Raw genomic sequence first — 16,991 nt, 5'->3', positions numbered from 1 at the left:
CGGTCTCCCCTTTGCCTCTGCTTGCTAGCCTGTTACTGTCCGGCAGAACAGGGGCCTCACCTGTCGGGTGTCCGGCCCAATCCCCAGGGCCCTCAGCAGCTTGCTCGACAGATGTGGTGAATGAACCCAGACAAGTGGTCAGCCCCCCCCACCACAGGGGCCACTGCCCCTAGCGATAGAGGCCTGTGTCCTACACCCACGTCTGGGCCGCCCTCCTCCAGGCCGGGTAAGGGCCCCCGTGAGCAGCCTGTCATCCTCTAGTGGCTCCCGGTAGGAAGTTGCTCCCGTCCACCAGGGTCGTCAGCTGCTGCCCTTCAGCTTGCTGTCCAGGAGGGTCTCTGCCTGCTTGCCCAGCCCTGGACCTGCTTTTTGGCCAGGTGGCTGTGCAGGGCTGGGAAGGGGGCCTGGAGCCCCACAGACGCAGTGCCATCACCCGTGTCCTTTCCCCACCGGCCCCACGCAGGGTCCCTGTGCCCAGACCGCTGGCCCAGAAAGCTGTAAGCAGTGTCCCTGGATCCCTTGCTTTCATCCAGCTCTGCTGCTTCCGCTTCTCCCGCGGAAGTGCTTGGCCCTGGGAAGGGGTGGCCCCGCCCCACCCCTCCCGGCTTCAGCCCCGCCCAGCCCCGCCCTCCCCAGCTCCACCCCTCCCTACTCTGCCCTGCCCCGCCCAGCTCCGCCCTGCCCAGCCTCGCCCCGCCCAGCTCCGCCCTGCCCTGCCCTGCCCCTCCCCTCCCAGCTTCAGCCCCGCCCAGCCCCGCCCTCCCCATCTCCACCCCTCCCTACTCTGCCCTGCCCCTCCCAGCTCCGCCCCGCCCAGCCTCGCCCCGCCCCGCCCCCTGCCCAGCTCAGCACCTCTCAGTTCCCCCCCCACCTCTGCCTTGCCTAATGCAGCCCCGCCCAGCCGCACCCTGCGCTGCCTCGCCCTGACCCATTGTGCCCTTCCAGTGCCATGCCCCTGACGGCCCTGCTTAGTCCGGCTCCTCCCTGCTCACAGATGACCTTAGCACAGCTGTCCCCGGGCTTGGACCCAGCTGTCCTCTGTCCTGACCCCTGGCCTCCTGGGCCTGGACTCTGCGTGCTTTCCCAGTCTGGGCTCCATCCTCCTGCCACCAAGTGCTGGCAGGCCTGTGGCGGGCCCAGGCCTTCCCTGGGCCTCACATCCCCTCCCGTGGGAAGAGCTGGTTGGCTGTCACCAGGCTGCCGGAGTTGTGGAGTATGAGAGCAGGGCTGCCTTGCAGGGCTAGCCCGAGACACCCCTGCCCCAGACACTCTCCCTCACAGTCTGGAGGCCCGGGCTGGTGGCCTCCCCCTTCTGTTCCCCATGGGGAGACTAGGGTTCAGAGGGAGAGCTCTGGGGACACCCACCCACAGGGAGCGGCGTCTGGCTGTGTCAGGAGCCTCACCGCCCCAGGGATGGCCGCGCTAGGCCTTCGGGCTCAGACGGCCCTTTCTAGTGAGAGGCGCGGGGCCGGAGCCCGGCACCCGCGAAGGGAGCCGTGCCAGCCCGGGCACCCTGGTCCCAGGCACGTGCTCACAAGTCAGGGCCCTGTCCCCCACTTCCCGATGGGGGAGGCCACGCTGCTGGGGCCCGTGTGGCCCGGGGCCCTGGCCCCTCCCGGGGGAGGTGAGCAGCGCACTTGCAGGAGCCAGCTCGGCGGGTGGGTCCCTCCCACAGGGAGTGGAGGGGGCTGGGACACGGCCCACTTTCCACGGGGCTAGCTCTTGGCCTCCTTGGGGTTCCTTCTCCTGGCCCCTGATTTGGAGGCGGGTGGTCTCTGGCTTCCCAGCCTCAGGCCCCTTCCTGACATTGGTCCCAGATGGGCCAGGCCCTAGGTGACCCCAGACCTCCCAGGGCTCCAGGGGGCAGGGTGTCAGGGATGCTGGGGCAGGTGTTGGTGCCTGGCAGCCTCCGGGCCAGCGGCCCTGTCAGTAGAGCAGAGGGAAGGAAGGGAGGGACTGCGTGTCCCAGTAGGAGCTCAGGCTTTAACTGGGCGTGGGCGGGAAGAAGCAGGATCCACGAGCCACACAGTTAAGTCGTGTCTAGGAGCTGCTGCCCCTTCCCACCGTGGGTCGGTGGGTGACGGGCGGTGGAGCGTTCTGTCCCCAGGCCCGTGTGCTGCCCCTTGCCAAAGCTGTGCCAAAGCCAGTGCCGGCACTGCCGGCCGACCCCTCCTCTCTGGCCGTCTTCTCCTGGGAGTCTGGCCCGCAGGAGTGAGTCCTACTTCCTGTTCCCACTGACGACGTACCCTCGGCCACCGAGCACATACGGCAGGGCCATCGCCAGCCTGGGCAGAGCCAGCTCTCCGAGCCACAACCTCTCCCGTCCCTTCTGGTCTCAGGTCCCCTCTCTGAGCCCATTTCTTGGTCCTGTGGGGCTGTCAGAAATGGGGAACCTCAGACAATGGGCTCTGGGGATCCCTGGGGGCACCGTGGTGACTTCAGGTGGAGCTAAGGGTCAGTAACAGGAAGGCGCCCCTCGAGACCTTGGCTGAGCTCCCTGCCCTGGGAGGTGCCTGCCTCCCAGGGGAGCAGAAGGTCGTGTCCGGGACCCCGTGCTGCAGGCCCGTGGGCGAGGCTGCCCCTCGCTTCTTCCTCCCGGAAACGAGGCTGCCCCTGGAAGGTGGCTTGCCCGTTGTCCTCACAGCTGCAGCCGGGACCATCCCTGGGCCCTCGTGGCCTGTCACCACCAGGGCGGCGGGCTGTGGCGGAAAGAACAGTCCCTCGCTGCAGGCAGCAGGCAGGCCAGAGCCTGGAGGGAGGGTGGAGGCAGGGGAGCCCCCCCCCCCCCAGTGGCCAAGGTAGAAGCTTCCTTGTTCCCTCGTGGGGAGGGGCTGGCCGGCCTCGGGCATCTCTTGGTCACAGAGGGGAAATAGAAGTCTGGCCCGGGCTCCCAGCCCCAGCCATGCCACCACCTGGCCACTCCGGGGTCTCTTGCGGAGGCTTTAGTTTGCCTGTGAGAGGGGACGGTGACACCAGTCTCTCCTTGAAAGGGTTAAGGGACCATGAAAGATCTTTGTCGGCCCACGGGTGACAGCGTGCTGCAGAGCTGAGCTGCCCGGCAGGGACGTCACCTGGGCAGGGTCAGCGCCGGCAGGTGTGGCTGGGGCAGCGCCTAGCTGACGGCCGCCCCTCCCCGCCCTCCCTGGGGAGCTCCTCTGAGGCCCCTGCCCCAGGTCAGACCCTCCCCGGCCTGGCGCAGCCTGCTGCCGACTGGGGGTTCACCCGGGTGCGAGGCTCCGCCGTCACTGAGGTGCTGAGGTCGGCTGAGAGCCTGGGCGCCGATGCGGTAATGGCAGGGTGGGCCTTCCGGGGTGCCGGCGTGTTCCCAGGGAAGGAAGATTCTGCTGTCTCCAGGTGCTGGGGTCCTCCCGGCTTCTTAGCATGAAGAGTCCGTGGTGCTTTTGTGACTTAGCCTTGGAAGTCATACAGCCTCGCCTCTGCCCTGTTGGTTACGGCACTTCCGGAGGCCTGTGTGGGCCCACCCCTTGGTGGGGACATGTCAGGGTCCCTTCTCAGGAGAAGCACCGCAGGTATGTCGGGTGGCCATCTCTGGGAGGTGCAGCTTCCAGGCCCCCCCCCCCCCAACACACACGCCATTTCGTGGACCACACTTTCCCCGTCCCTGTCCTCCAGCTGTCCTGGCTCTTTCCACACGCTGGCACAGACACTCGAGCAACTTCCTCCTTCCACCTTTAGGTCTTGGCTCAAATGTTGGTCGTCTAGAATTCCAGTGTCTCTCTCCTTTGTCTAGCATACTGCTCAGTGCATTATGTTAATATTTATCTCTCTTCGTGAGAATGAGGCCCCATGGAGGCAGGGATCCTTGTCTGTTTAGCCACTGCAGCGGTCCCAGCACCACAAAGGACACATGATGCTCTCTGGGCACTTGATGACTGTTCCTCGAACAAGCAAATAGACCAGTGGAAGGATGAGGGATGGATGGATGGGAGACGGATGGTAGGTGGACAGATAAGCGGATGGATGGATGGGTGGATGGATGGTGTGTAGGTGGATGGATGGGGGGGTGGATGGATGAATGTGTCTTAAGTGTTGGGACTCCACAGCAGATCTGTGACTTAATGAGAGGGTTCTGTTGCCTTTATTTATATGCATCATTTTAGCAGCCCCCACAAAAGCTCTGTGAGAGTGAGCACTCCCGTGTTCCACTTTTATCGGAGACGGAGCGGAGGCTTAGAGAAGCCGCGTCACTTGGCCTGGCCATGCAGCTCGTGTGTGGCAGAGCAGGGATTCGAGCCCAAGCTGCCTGACTCAGGAGCGGGGCTGTGCCGGCGGGCTGCAGTGTCTGACCCCTGCCTCTCAGCCTCTCTCCCAGATGGGAAGGATGCAGGCGGTCGCCGAGGGGGCGCGGGGCCCAGGAGCCGGGAGTGGAAGGAGCCAGCCCCTGAGCCCCAGCCCTGCCCTGCCCACGGCCACGTAATCCTGGTTGAGGCTGGCTCTTCCTGTCCGGAGGGAGGGCAGTGCCTCGTCTCCCAGGGTGGGGGGAGGTCGAATGAGATGGGCGCGTGCCCCTAGCCACTGCCAGCGTGGGGCAGCCTTCCCGGGCTCGGGTCTGGCTGACCGCACCGGAGCCCTAGTCGTCTGTCCGCTCCCAGCCTGGGCAGCACCCCCGGGCCGGACGGCCGTGTCTGCGCGGGGCTCCCCCCCAGGCCCACCTCACCTGATCTCACTTGTGAGGACGGGTGCTCCCTGCCCCCTCCGGAGCCGTGTGCACCTGACCCAGCACAGCAGCTGGTCTGTTGCCATGGCTGCCTGGCAGGCCTGGGAGGGAGGAGGCTGGGGAGGAGGCAGAGCCACGGGGCCCAGCTACCCTCCCTGAAGGTGGCATTGTGCAGCCAGAAGGCGGGGGGCGGGGAGGGGGTGACGTGGCTGATACCTATAAATATGGGAATAAATCAGTAAAGTTTGGCCGTTCCATTAACTGGAACAGTCGTGTTCATAGGCGGATGGTTGCCAAGATTCTAATTATAAGAAGAGATCGCGTAATAGGAAAAGCGCAGTGGTATTTTCTTTCTTTTCCTTCTTGAAAGTGAAGGAACGCACAGGTGTGCGCACGCACGCACACACACACACGCGCACGCTTATCGATGTTTTATTATGTCCCGTGCAAGGCTGTTATTACGTGGTGCCAGCAAAAGAACAGAAAAAAGGTTCCGTGAGAGCTTTTAATGAGCCCTCGTTTTAGAAGCAGTCAGGAAAATAATGGCATGATTTAAACATTTACTAAGTTAAGGTGTTTTGAGTCTCTCCGTCACCCACTCTCCCGCTTTCTGGTGCCCACGCCAGGCGCACGGCTCCCAGCGCCCGCCGCCCTCGCGCACCACAGCCGCTGCCGCTTGACGTCCCTGGTGGGCGCCGTCCTTGGGTGGCTCTGGGGGCTTCCGGGCCCCCGGTGGAAGCTCACCTTCAGGCCCGTGGGCAGCCTGGCCCCGAGCTGTGCCCGTGCGCGGCTCCCACCCCGGCTCCTGGTGGGATCTGTTTCTCAGGGGTGCCCCTGGGCCTGCCTGGGAGTCGGGCCCGCCTGCCCTCGGCGTCCTCCTCCGGGAGCTGAGTGAGGCCTGCCTGCCGGGGTCCCGGGCGCCCGGGACAGGGGCTGGGGGGACACTTGTCAGTGTCAGTTGCCTTTGCCCAGATGTTCCCTTTCTGCGTGCTGCCTTCTGCTGCTGGGGTGCCCGTCTGCACCTCCTCCCGTGGGCCCTCCCTGTCCCGGCACATCGGGGGCTCTGTCCCCGGAGCCTGCCTAGTCCTCATGACCCCATCCATTCTGCAAACAGCCACTGGATGCCGGGGCGAATGAGACACGAACCCCGCACCGCAGGGATGTCCCAGTGCCTCTGAGCCATCCTTCAGGAGCCACAGAACCAGGCACAGCTGTGGGACCACCTGTCTGGGGAGCACGGCTGCCCTGCCAGCGCCCCCGCAGGGAAGCCATCGGAACGCAGCCCTGCCCTGTGGTCTTGTCTGCTGTTCGTGGTGGGTGTGTGCATCCTACTTGCCTCACCGGGCTGGCCCTGCACAGGGGCCCAGCAGTCAGCCCGGCCCCCTCGCGGCGTCCCTGTCCTCCCGCTCCCGTGCCTGCAGCCCTCAGACCTGGCAGAGACCAGCTGCAGCACGTGGGGCTTTGGGACACTCTCACACCCCTCATTCCTCCCCCACAGGGCTCACTTGCTTTGTTGAGCAAGGAGAGTCTTTATTCAAAAGGATCGTTACAAGCGGATGTCTCCTATCAGGTGAACTCCGGGGCCATAGGCTGTGCATACGCCCCCAGAGCCGGGGAGCGGGGATCCTCTTGTGTCTGGTGGAGGGGTGGGTGAGGTGTCTGGGTTAGGGGGTGTCCAGGCCCGGGCAGCAGACACACTGAGCTCAGAGTCTGTTCCCAAGCCTTTTGTCCTGACAGGCCAGGGGGATGATGAGCATTCAGCACAGGGTGGGAACAAGGGCTCTGCGTCTGGCCTGGTCCTGGGTGAACAGGGGGTGTCCTTGAGTCTGTCCCATGTGGCGAACGGGTCTAAGTCACACGGGGAAGGGATTCTCTGCTTAGGGCATTTTCCAGAACACAAAAGGGATGGGATGGGGAGGGGGCGGTTCTTAGTGTCACTGTTTCCGGGAGCCCCGCCTGAGCTGCCGTTCGGGACGGATGACGTTCTGTTTATGTGTTGCTGAGTGACGGAGAGCATCGTGTGTTACGGGTCTGGGGGGTGGAGCAGGGCCTCAGGATGGTCTGCTGGGACGAGGGCCAGCCTTGGTCCTGCAGAGTTGGCTGAGCCATCCGCTCGGGGGCAGGTGAGGGTCAGGGGTCTGAGCGTTGGGCGTTTTGAAAAGAGGGAGGCCCAGAATAAAGAAGGGTGTGTGTGTGACAGGTGACCTTGACCGCCAAGGGGCCTGTGAGTGGGAACCTCCCAGGCGCGCAGCCCTGAGTTGCGGGTGCCCTCGACCCGTGGTCCAGCCTGGGTCACCCCGCGTAAGGTCCCCTCCTCCATCCTGCTGCCGCCCCGGGCACCGAGGGCACCGAGGGCTCCGGGAACCCCCGCTCGTGCCAGCAGACCACGCCGTCTCTGCTCCGGGTTGCCGGTCCACTGGGCCAGTCGGGAGCAGCCAGCAGGCCCAGGTGGCAGTCCACCCGGCTCCGTCTGTCCCTCGATCAGGGCCCCACGTGCGGGCCCGGCAGGTGTTACGCTGTGGTTGGGGGCGAGGGCAGGGACCCGGATGGGCACCCCCGGCCTGAGCTGCCGGGCCGTGGATGGCTCTGGCGGTGTGCTGAGGGCTCCCCGCCGCAGGAACCCCCTGCCTGGGACGAGTCGGGCCCCGGCAGGGAAGGTGTGTGAGGCCGGCCGTCAGCCACAGCGCCCATGTGTCTGCAGGTGGGAAGACGGCCCCGGCCACCATGTCTGTAAGGGAGGTCTCCCCCGAAGCCCAGAACGTGAGCCAGATGGGGCCTCTGTGCTCCATCTGGGCCTGTCCCAGCCTGTTGGGGTCAGTGCCGTGCTAGTGGCCGTACGGTGGCCACCTCTACCCTGGCAGGCCCCGAGGGGGGCCCCGGGCTCGTGTCCCCTGCTCAACGACGCCCCTCTTTGCCCTGTCCTCTGCTGAGGCTGTGTCCCTGTGGGCCGGACGGGGCCGCGGGCAGCACCACGCCAGCCGTGGCCCTCAGTGGCCCCTGCCCGTGGGAAGCAACGCCGGACGTGCCCATTAATCCCACCCGTGCAAGCGGCCGCGCCACACGACCTCCCTGTGTCACTCCAGCAGTGCCGTCTGGGTGGGCGGTAACCTGGGTCAGGTGATCTGCTGCTCACCATTTATCAGCCACATGCCCTTGGGAGAGTCCCTTAACCTGTGGGTGACTTGGTTTCCCTGCCTGACCTGTCTGCAAAGTGGGAGTACCAGAAGGCGTGCTTACACACAATAAGGGGGGACTGAGTTAGCATAGAAAGGCCCCCAAGAGTCTAGTCCAAGTGCCTCCAGGGCCAGCCTCGTGTGAGAGAGGCCTCAGTGGCAAGGTCAGGGTTGGGTGTGGCCGGTCTATGCCCAGCCTCTGACAGGGTTGGGGCGGAAGCTGGGTAATCTGGGCAGCAGGCAGTCTGACTGAGGCCCCGCTGGGCCTGCAGCCTTTATCTTGTGACCTTGACGTCTCCACGTGAGGGTGGAGTCTAGGTTGGGTGCCCCCCCCTCCCCCCACGACCGGTGGCCTCACTCAGGGGAGGCTGTGGTGACCGAGATCCCAGAAATGGGCCCAGGCCCAGGGCCACCCAGCACCCACTCACCTGCTGCAGTCCCCGGGGCTGAGGCCCACAGGCTCCACCCTCCCGGCCACGGGCCGCTTCCACAGGGTGGCCATCTGCCTGCACCATGGTTAAGCCTGTAATTGAATTGTAGTCGGTAGCACACGTGGGTTTGAGATCATGCTAATTGCTTCATTTCTGAGAACACTCCTAAAAAGAGAATGAATTTCCCCGTAATATTTTGCAGTGACCCCTGTGGAAATCGATCTGAGTTCCAGAGTGAGCTGTAGAGTGGGTGGGCCTGGGGTAGGGTTCTCACCGCCCCTTCCCCGCCCCTCTCACTGGCCTGGAGGAGCCTTCCCTGACTGGGGCTCATCCCTGGCCACAAGCCAGGCACTGAAGGAGGAAGCTTTGGTTTGGATCACACGATAGGTGAGGAAACCTGACCCCGAGGTGAACGGTCTTGCCCAGGGCGACCTGGCCGGCCAGTGGAAGAGCTGGTCCCTGCAGGGTGGCATTCAGAAAAAGGGTGGCCTTGGAGCCAGTGGGCCCCGGTGCCAGTACCAGCCCTCCCCCTGTCTGAGAGGCCCCGGAGGTCACGTTGCCTCTTGAGCGCCCAACGTCTACTGTCAGTTGGGCGTTTTGACCTGGCCTCAGGATGGTGTGTGACATGCCCCCAGCATGTGGCCTGTGAACGGTGTGGCCGTGTCCCTCACAGGCATCACTGCTAGCACCCTGGCAAGTGGAGTTAAACAGTTGGGCAGCATGGAGGAGTGAGGTGCCCCAGACCCCCCTGGGCCAAATTTCTAGTCCTTGCCCTGTTCAGCAGCTCCATGAAGCCACTCAGTCTTTCCATGGCAGTGGGACTGCCATCCATCCACCATCCACTGTGTGTCATCCACCCACCTACTGTCTCCATCTGTCTCTCCATCATCTGTCCATCCATCCATCCATCCATCCATCCATCCGCTCTCTATTCATCTGCCTACCATCTATCCACCCATCCATCTAGCCATTCATCTGCCCACGTCTACCCACCTATCCATCCACCCACCACCCGCTCATCCATCCACCCATTGTTTACTCATCCACCTGTCCGCCATCTACCGACTCATCTGTTCATCCACCCGTCCACTGTCCATCCGTCCACCTGTCTCTCCATCCACCCACCCACCCATCCACCGTCTCCTCATCTACTCATCCACTGTTCATCCATGCATCCACCCTCTGTCCATCCATTATTCATCCACCATCCAGTCATACATCTGTCTATCCATCCATCAACCCATCCTGCTTCTTCAGGATTTATTGAGTGGCACCCGTGTGCTGCCTTATGCCAGGTGCTGGCTGTACAGAGAGGGAAAGGTATCCTTCTATCAAGGAGCCCCAAAGCAAGTGTGGGGAACAAGGTGTCTACAGGACTGATGGGCCTGTAGGAGGTGCAGGCAGTGTTGGTGACACTGCTCTGCACTTGACTGCAGCTCTCTGAGGGCCAACCCTGGGTCCTCTGTACCCACTGAGGGAGCTTACAGCCCTGGGATTCTCAGAGAGCTTGGGGTTTGGCCTTGGAGTCAGGAAACAGTATTCAGATCCCAGCCCTGTCTCTGACTTGGTTGGGAGGGGGGACCCTAGGCTCTCTTGGCTTTCACCTAGCACCTCCTGATGGCTGTGCCCTTGACCACTGCACCTAACACCTGCCTTCTTGTTTCCACAGAGTGACTTGTTGGATGTAAATCAGATTATCAAGGACTTGGCCTCCATGGTGTCAGAGCAAGGAGATGCCATTGGTGGGTATCTGAGCCACCTGCCCCACAGCCCCTTGCCCTTTCCGCCAGGTGTGGGCAGGGCTGCCTCCTGGATGAATGAGACCCAGGGCAGTTCCAGGGGTCTGGGTATCTGCTGCCTTCCTTCTCCATGTCCCCAGGTCTCCCCAGCCCCTGAGGAAGGCTGGAGTCAGGGAGCCTCGTGCGAGAGGGTGGCCCATCCATTCTGCTCATTAAAGAGCCCGGGCCTTTCTCCCACCCAGGGACCCCCCCCCCCCGCCCCGGGCGAGGGCAAACTGTCCTTGGGTGGGGGAGGGGTCGAGGCTGCAGCAGGTGCCTCGGCAGAGAGCACTGGACATGTGGCGCCCAGAGTCACCTTGGAGGGGCCGCTTCTTGGGAAATGGGTGCGGTGGGGGCAGGGCCGTGCCGGGAGCAGGCTGATGTCCCTCCTGTTTCTGTGTTCCCTCCGCATGAGGACCTCAGCCCCCCTCAGCCTGGCCTCTGCACCCCACGTGGCTACGTGGGCCCTCCTCCTGTTCGCGTGCCTGGGCACCCTGAGTGTGTGGGGTAGGCCAGAGCCACTGGCCGGCATAGGCAGCCCCCCGCCAGCCTCTGCACCCCCGTTCCAAGGTTCTGGCATACAGCCCGGCCGTCCCCCTGGCCATGCTGCACCCCCAGGGGAGGGTGGGGCTGGCTCCCTCCTGGGGCTGCTGTCCGGCAGGCTTCCCCTTCCCTCCTTCTCGGAGCCTGGGCTGCAGGCAGGGGTTCGCTCGGCAGCCGGACAGCGGGCGGCTCCAGCGTGCCCTCGAGGTGCTCTCTCCCCAGGCCCCTGCCTGGGCCCGCGCCCCCCACCCCTCGCCCCCATTGGCCTCAGCACAGCTGCTGCAGCTGGTTCCACCTCTGGCTGGCTGTCTCTGGGCGTGCAGAGTGCGTGTCCACTCCAGATGGATACCCGCATGTCACCCAGATGGTCGCTCAGTCCCCGTGACGGGCTGATCGGGAGGGGCCGTCTCCAGGCGGGGAAGGGGAGAGGGACAGGCAAGGGCTGACCTGTGGCAACTGTGGTCCGGGCCTGGGGACCGGAGTAGCTGGGACTTCGGCATCCCGCCGCGTGCTGACGTGGGTGATCCCACCACGATGGATGACGGGCAGGGGCCCGTGTGCGCTCCTGTGGACACAGTGCACGCCTGGGGTTGTGAGCCGGGCGGCGCTCTGCTGTTCCCGGCCCGCCTGCTCCTTCAGCCTCTGGTGCCTTTCCAGGGTCCAGCAGCGGCAGGGCCACGTGCCGGCAGAGCTCCAGCCCCGAGCCAGCCGTGGCGCCCCTGCGGCCGGGCCCTCACTCCCGCACCAAGACGCGCAAGCCCAACTTCAGCCCCCAGGAGACGGAGGTGCTGGTGCAGAGGGTGGCCCGCCACTACCCGCTGCTGTTCGGGGCGCTGCGGGGCACGCCCTCCCGGAAGCACCGAGTGTGGAGCAAGATCCTGCAGGCCGTGAACGCTCTGGGCTACTGCCGGAGGGACCTGGGCGACCTCAAGCACAAGTGGAGGGACCTGCGAGGGGCGGTGCGCAAGAAGCTGGCCGAGCGCCCGCGGGCCCCCGGCCTCGTCCTCACCCCTGTCGAGCGCATGGTGGCCGAGACCTTCTCGGCCCCAGCCCCCCTAGGCGAGGGCCAGGCTGCCGAGCCCCTGTCAAGTAAGTGGCCCCCCCCGCCCCGGGCCTGCCCCCCCCCCCCGCGCCCCGCCACCGTGCCCGGGCTTCTGGGGAGTAGGACGCTCAGGGGAGGGCTGTGGGCCTGTGGGCGTGACCACCACCCACGTGGGGCCTTTCTGCTTCCAGATGGGAAACTGAGCCTCGGGTCGGGGAGGGGCCGGCCCATGTGGGGAGCAAAGGAGCTGGGGCTCAGAGTCAGGCTCATCCTGGCCCCAAGCTGGGACCCTTCTGGGGGTGCCCCCACCATGACACAGCACAGCCAGGTGCCTCTGGAGGCTCAGGGAGCAGACGACGAGGGGCCGCGCTCCTCTCCCTGCCCCCACTCAGTGCCACTCTCCTGGTGTGGGGCAGGGGAGACCGCCCCTGACCTCTGACCCCTTCCTGTGCTCTCATTGTGGGGGCTCTTCTCCCCAGGGCCCCTCAGGCCCCAGACCAGGCCAGGCCGGTCTCCGGTGGCTCTCAGCTTCCCAAGGTACACTGACGCCCCACCCTGAGCCCGCGCGCCCGCCCACAGGGCCCCCCTTTGCTGGAAGTTTCTGTGCCTGGTGAGGCAAGCATAGGGTGCTCGATGGGCTCTTCTGCCGCACCCAGCCTCCTCTGGCCTTCAGAGTGGTGCCGCCTCGGACTCCTGTGCCGCCTCCTTCAGTGCTCCCTCCTGCTGTTCCTCCTCCTCAAGACACCTCTGCACGTCCTGGTCAGTCTGCTCGGGGGCTGCGCCCCTCCTCACGGCCAAGATGAACCCTGCGCTTCTCGGGTCGCTGCTGGAAGCATGGTGGGGATGAAGCCTGGAGCAGGACGGCTCCCTCTTGAAGGCCGCGGAGTGGACCGCAGGACTCAGCCCTGCAGAGACAGGGCCACGAGCCCCTGATGATGGATGGCCGCTTCGGAGCTGCTGGTGGACCCGCTGGGGGATGTGTGTGGACCTGCTACCGTCCCTGGGGGCTGGCCTTGATCGCGGCCAGCCTGTCGTCCTGGGGGCGCCCCACTCTGCTTACAGGCAGAGCAAGACCCGGTTTTGGGGTCCAGGGTGTGCCCACTGGAGGGGGTGCTGGCAGAGGTGGCACTGGTGTGCCCGGACCCACCCCCCGAGTCCCCAGCCCTGGAGCAGGGCAGGAACTTGGTGTCTGTGTTGCTCCTGAAGGTCCCCCGTGCTGGCTGATGGTGGGGCCCAGTCCAGCCCAGACAACTCTGTCTGCCCTGCTGAGCCAGGCGCCCCCTTCCCTAGACCCTGCAGCCCCATGGGGACAGCTGACTGACCGGTCTCTTGGCGCTTTGGGCTCCTCCTGGGAGTGTCCCTCCTGGGACGGTGCTGATTGTCACCGAATGGAATGCATGGGGCCGGCCTCCCTGGCAGGGCTGAGCTATGGGGCAGGGAGGTGGCCGCAAAGCCTGATGGGGGGGGGGGGATGGGGGTTGTGCAGAGACCGCTGCTGAAGGTCCCACCAGTTCTTCCATCTGGGTCAGCATTGGCCCAGGGGCTGGGGCAGGGTCAGGCTTGCAGGAGCCCCGTCAAGCCCACAGGGGTGAGGACAGCCAGCTGACAGTGTTGTGGGGCCTCCACAGGGTGCTATCTGCTGCACCTTGGGGTGCATCCCCCTTATTTCTGTCCATGTTTGGGGGAGCAGTGCTAATGGGGGGTCTGTTTGGGCCCTGGAGGCCTGGCCCGGTGCCCAGATGCCCTGTAGCTCTCCGCAGCAGAGCCCTGCAAGGCAGCTCCCACTGAGCAGCCCTGCAGGGGGCCTGGGGGTCAGCTCAGGGCTCCTGCAATTTGCCCTTGACCCACCTGGGATCTTCAAGGTGAGGCAGAGGCCGTGTGCTTCGCGGCCAGCGGAGCACTGGGGTGCCCCATGCCTGCCTGGCTGCCTCTGGGGCTCAGGACGAGGGAGCTGGCTGTGAGCGGGTGGCCAGGGGCAGAACTGTGATCTGGGGAGGGCTCTGCTGGCTGAGTGCTGAGTGCGCCCGTTCCTGGTCTGAGCTGGGCTTCAGCTGTGGGGACCACTTGTGAATCTGGGCAGTATTGTACCATCAGAGTTGGGCTCTCGGTGTCCCCAGGACCTTGCTGGGTGCAGACCAGACCTGGGCTTTGTCGGAGCTTGAGCGCAGGGTCCTGGGGCAGCCCAGGCTCCGTGTGGTTGCCGGGCACGGGAGAGACCAGCTAGGAGTGCGGCCCCCAGCGCCCGGCACGGCTGTGGCCCTGCTGTCTTCCTGCGCATGGTGGCAGCTGTTCCTGCCCCGTGCACCTGCCTCTTTCCTCAGCGGGAGCCAGGTGGGGCTGCTGCCGCCCATGGCCTGGGGGTGCCAGGTGGCTTCTTGGCATAGGAGCTGGGCCGTGGCAGGGGCGGGGGCCTGGATGGACGCTGGGGGGTGGGCGCTGCACTCGCGGGAGAAGCAGGGGTGACCCGGCGCAAGGAGGGGCCAAGCTCTCCTTCCTCTCCTTCCAGTGGGGCTCCGTGTGGAGGGGCTGTGCTTAGTCCGAGGGGAAGGAGCCCCGGGGAAGACACCCCCGCAGAGCGACCCACTTGGCAGAGGGCGCTGTGCCCCAGAGGCACTTGTGTCCATCTGCACCTTCTCTGTCCCCGGCCTCGGGCCTCCCGCGTCGCTCGGCTCAGGTGGAGCCCGGGGTGCCCCCGGGGGAGAGGTGCCACTTGAACTTACCTGTTTCTGCCTCCGAAGTCCGGAGGCCTGTCTCCTTTTCCTGGAAGAGGGGACTCCGGGCGTTTGCAGGGGCCAGCAGCGAGAGCAGCCGGTCTGGGGAGAGAGCGCCTCTTGCTATGGTCACACGCTCCCTCTGTCCGGCGCCACCAGGATCCCTGGTGGTAGGAGAGGAAACAGTGTAGCCTAGCCGCATCCCTCACTGGGACTCCAACCCAGTTCCCACTGTGGGCGAACGTCCTCGTCTCAGGTCACCATTGCTCCGCACGTCCCCGCGGCCTGGCTGCGTGTCCCGAATGGGTCTGGTTATGAATTCAGCACACATTTTCATGATGCCGCCTCTTTCCCGCCAGCGTTGCTGAGTGGAATTTTCTGGTTTCCTGGGGCTGCTCTGGGCCTCGGGACGGTGGCTTAGCTGTTGCTGCCAGTGTGACGTGTCAGGGGCTGTGTGGACACCCCCACCAGGCCCGTGCCCGGAGCCCCACGCTGAAGTGGCCAGAGGCCAGCGCATGCCGCTGCCCGGCCCCCTGCACCTGCGTTCACAGACCCGGTCACGGTCGTCCTCACGGCGGCTCTGGCCCCTTCTTAGAAGCAGGGGCCGTGGTCAGGAGTTGGAGGATGGCCCAAGGGTGCAGAAAAGTAGCAGGGCCGGGCCTCTTTCCAGGCTGGCCTCCACCTTTCCCGAGTGGGTGGCCCCTGCCCCGAGGGCACCTTCTGACGGCTCTGGTGGCCAGCGCCTGCCCCAGCCAGGTGGCCCAGCGCCTTGCAGCCTCCGCTTCTCTGGAGTCTGGACTCCTCACCTGGCCTCTGGTGAAGCCAGGACGGGGCCTTAGTGGCCACAGAAGGGCAGGCCCCGCTCCAAGCCCCTGGGCCTGGGCTCCCTGGGCTGGCCGTCGTCACACCCTCAGGGTCTCCACTCTGTAATTGCTTCTGTTGTCTTGATTTGCAGATAGTATTGAAGCCAGCCTTGAGGCTGCGTCCTCGCACACAGAGGCGGCCAGCGAGCTCCTGGCTGGAGCCAGCCGGCACCAAGTAAGTCAGTTTGAGGGGACGGCCCGGCTGGCCCGTGGCCCCCTCCGTCCCCTGTCTCCCTGGGAGGCCCAGGCCCTGCCCTGTACGTGGGAGGGGCACGCCCACAGGGTCTTTTCCCAGCCGAGGTGGACTGGTGTCCGGGAGGGGAGAGGCAGGATGGCGGGGTCTGCACCCAGGACGCTGTGCACGGTCGCCCGCCGTCTGCACCCCCGCGAAGGCAGGCAGCCAGGGCCTTTGCCAGCTAGCTCTGTGGAAGCTGCAGGGAGGGAATTGGTCGAGAGTGAGAGCGGCGCCCGCCCGGGAGGTCTCACTGTGTGGGTGCCCACCCATGGTTTCCCAGGAGCACACTCACCGAGGTGCCCTATGGAAAGCTCTGTGGTCTCTTCTCCCCAGAAGGGCGACGTGTGTCAGGCAGTGTCTGCCTCCTTCCCGGAGGGAACCGGCCGTGGAGAGGGCTCCTCCGACCCTCCTGTTCCTGCACCTGCAGTCTAGGTGCCCGTGTGTTTCGGGTCTGCCTTTGGCCTGGCCCCGGGCTGGAAGCTGGGAGGGACCCTCCCTTCTTGGAGCCAGTGGAGCTTGGCTTGGGACCAGTTGGGTGGCTCAGAGGGAGAGAGAGCAAATATCAGACCTTTGTTCGCTTGTGATGGGGCTTAGAGTGGCCTTGGGGACGGACCACTGGGCCTCTGTGCTGACCCACGGCGACCATGTGAGCACCTGATCAGGCCAGGCGGGCTTGGGCCTTGGTCCGGTTGGGAGGGAGGGCTCGGGAGCCAGCGCCCATTCACTCGTCACTTACACACTGGCCCTCTGCTCCACGCTGGGCTCTGACACACAGATGGACCCCATGGAGCCCGCCTTTCCACCAGTGGACATCCTAAGGGTGGGGTGGGGCGGCGCGGATGGTCCAGCCTGGCGACAGGGGGACCCCGGGCTAACGGAGCAGGGACGGCTTCCTGGGAGAGTACACGCTCTGTCCTGAAGGCCAAGTGGGATCGTCTCGGTGGAAAGGACGCTGTGCTCGGAGGCCAAAGGAGGAGCTGCCCGGGCAAACTCAGGATGCCACACACAGGCTGGACGTGACCCCTGTGTGGGGGCCGTGGCGGGCAGGAGCGGGGCAGAGGGCTCCCGGGAGAGGTGGGCGGATGGTTCCCTGGGCTCTCGTTCCCCGGGTCTCCGGGAAGCCAAAGCTGTGTCGGCTTCCTCTTTTCTCCGTCAGTGGCCGTCAGACTTGAAGTCAGGGTGCCTGTGGGTGGGTCACACGTGGGAGCTGGTCAGTGCCACACCAGGAGAAGACAGGGGCCGTGGCAAGGTCTCACCTGCAAGATGGGAGCAGAGGCAAGAGAACAGCAGCTCGGTGCTCCCCGCCCGGCCCACGGCCCCTGCCACCTTGTGGTACACCGAGGGCAGCCAGGCCCTCACCTGGGGCCTCTCCACCAGGCTTGGTCCTTCCGGGGCCTCCCGGAGAGGAAGGTTCAGGTTGCGAATGAAGCGACACAGACTTGCCAGAAGCTCGGGGCCCGGCCTCTCTCTGATGGAGACTCTTCCGAGTGGCAGTGCCTGCCCGAAGCCCTGACCAACAGAAAGCCTCGTCTTGAGA

The 16,991-nt window shown here is 65.2% G+C and overlaps 1 protein-coding gene across 16 annotated transcripts in view; it reads left to right on the top strand.

Annotated features, from left to right (window-relative positions):
* Positions 1 to 16,991, top strand: part of TSNARE1 (t-SNARE domain containing 1) — a 153,150-nt gene that overhangs the window by 83,980 nt on the left and 52,179 nt on the right. For 9 of the 16 annotated variants that reach the window (XM_045049979.1, XM_045049978.1, XM_045049976.1 and 6 more), the window contains 2 exons: positions 9,952 to 10,024; positions 11,261 to 11,692. In XM_045049979.1, coding sequence (XP_044905914.1) covers positions 9,952 to 10,024; positions 11,261 to 11,692 — 505 coding nt within the window. Of the gene's footprint in view, positions 1 to 9,951; positions 10,025 to 11,260; positions 11,693 to 15,311; positions 15,395 to 16,991 lie in introns of all 16 variants that reach the window. The other 7 variants (XM_045049983.1, XM_045049977.1, XR_006592606.1 and 4 more) reach the window with 2 other exon arrangements.

The sequence above is a fragment of the Felis catus genome, chromosome F2 (assembly GCF_018350175.1).
Source record: "Felis catus isolate Fca126 chromosome F2, F.catus_Fca126_mat1.0, whole genome shotgun sequence".
NCBI classification, from domain to species: domain Eukaryota; kingdom Metazoa; phylum Chordata; class Mammalia; order Carnivora; family Felidae; genus Felis; species Felis catus.
Note: the sequence above shows the minus strand (reverse complement) of the source record. Positions and strands in the feature narration are given on the sequence as shown.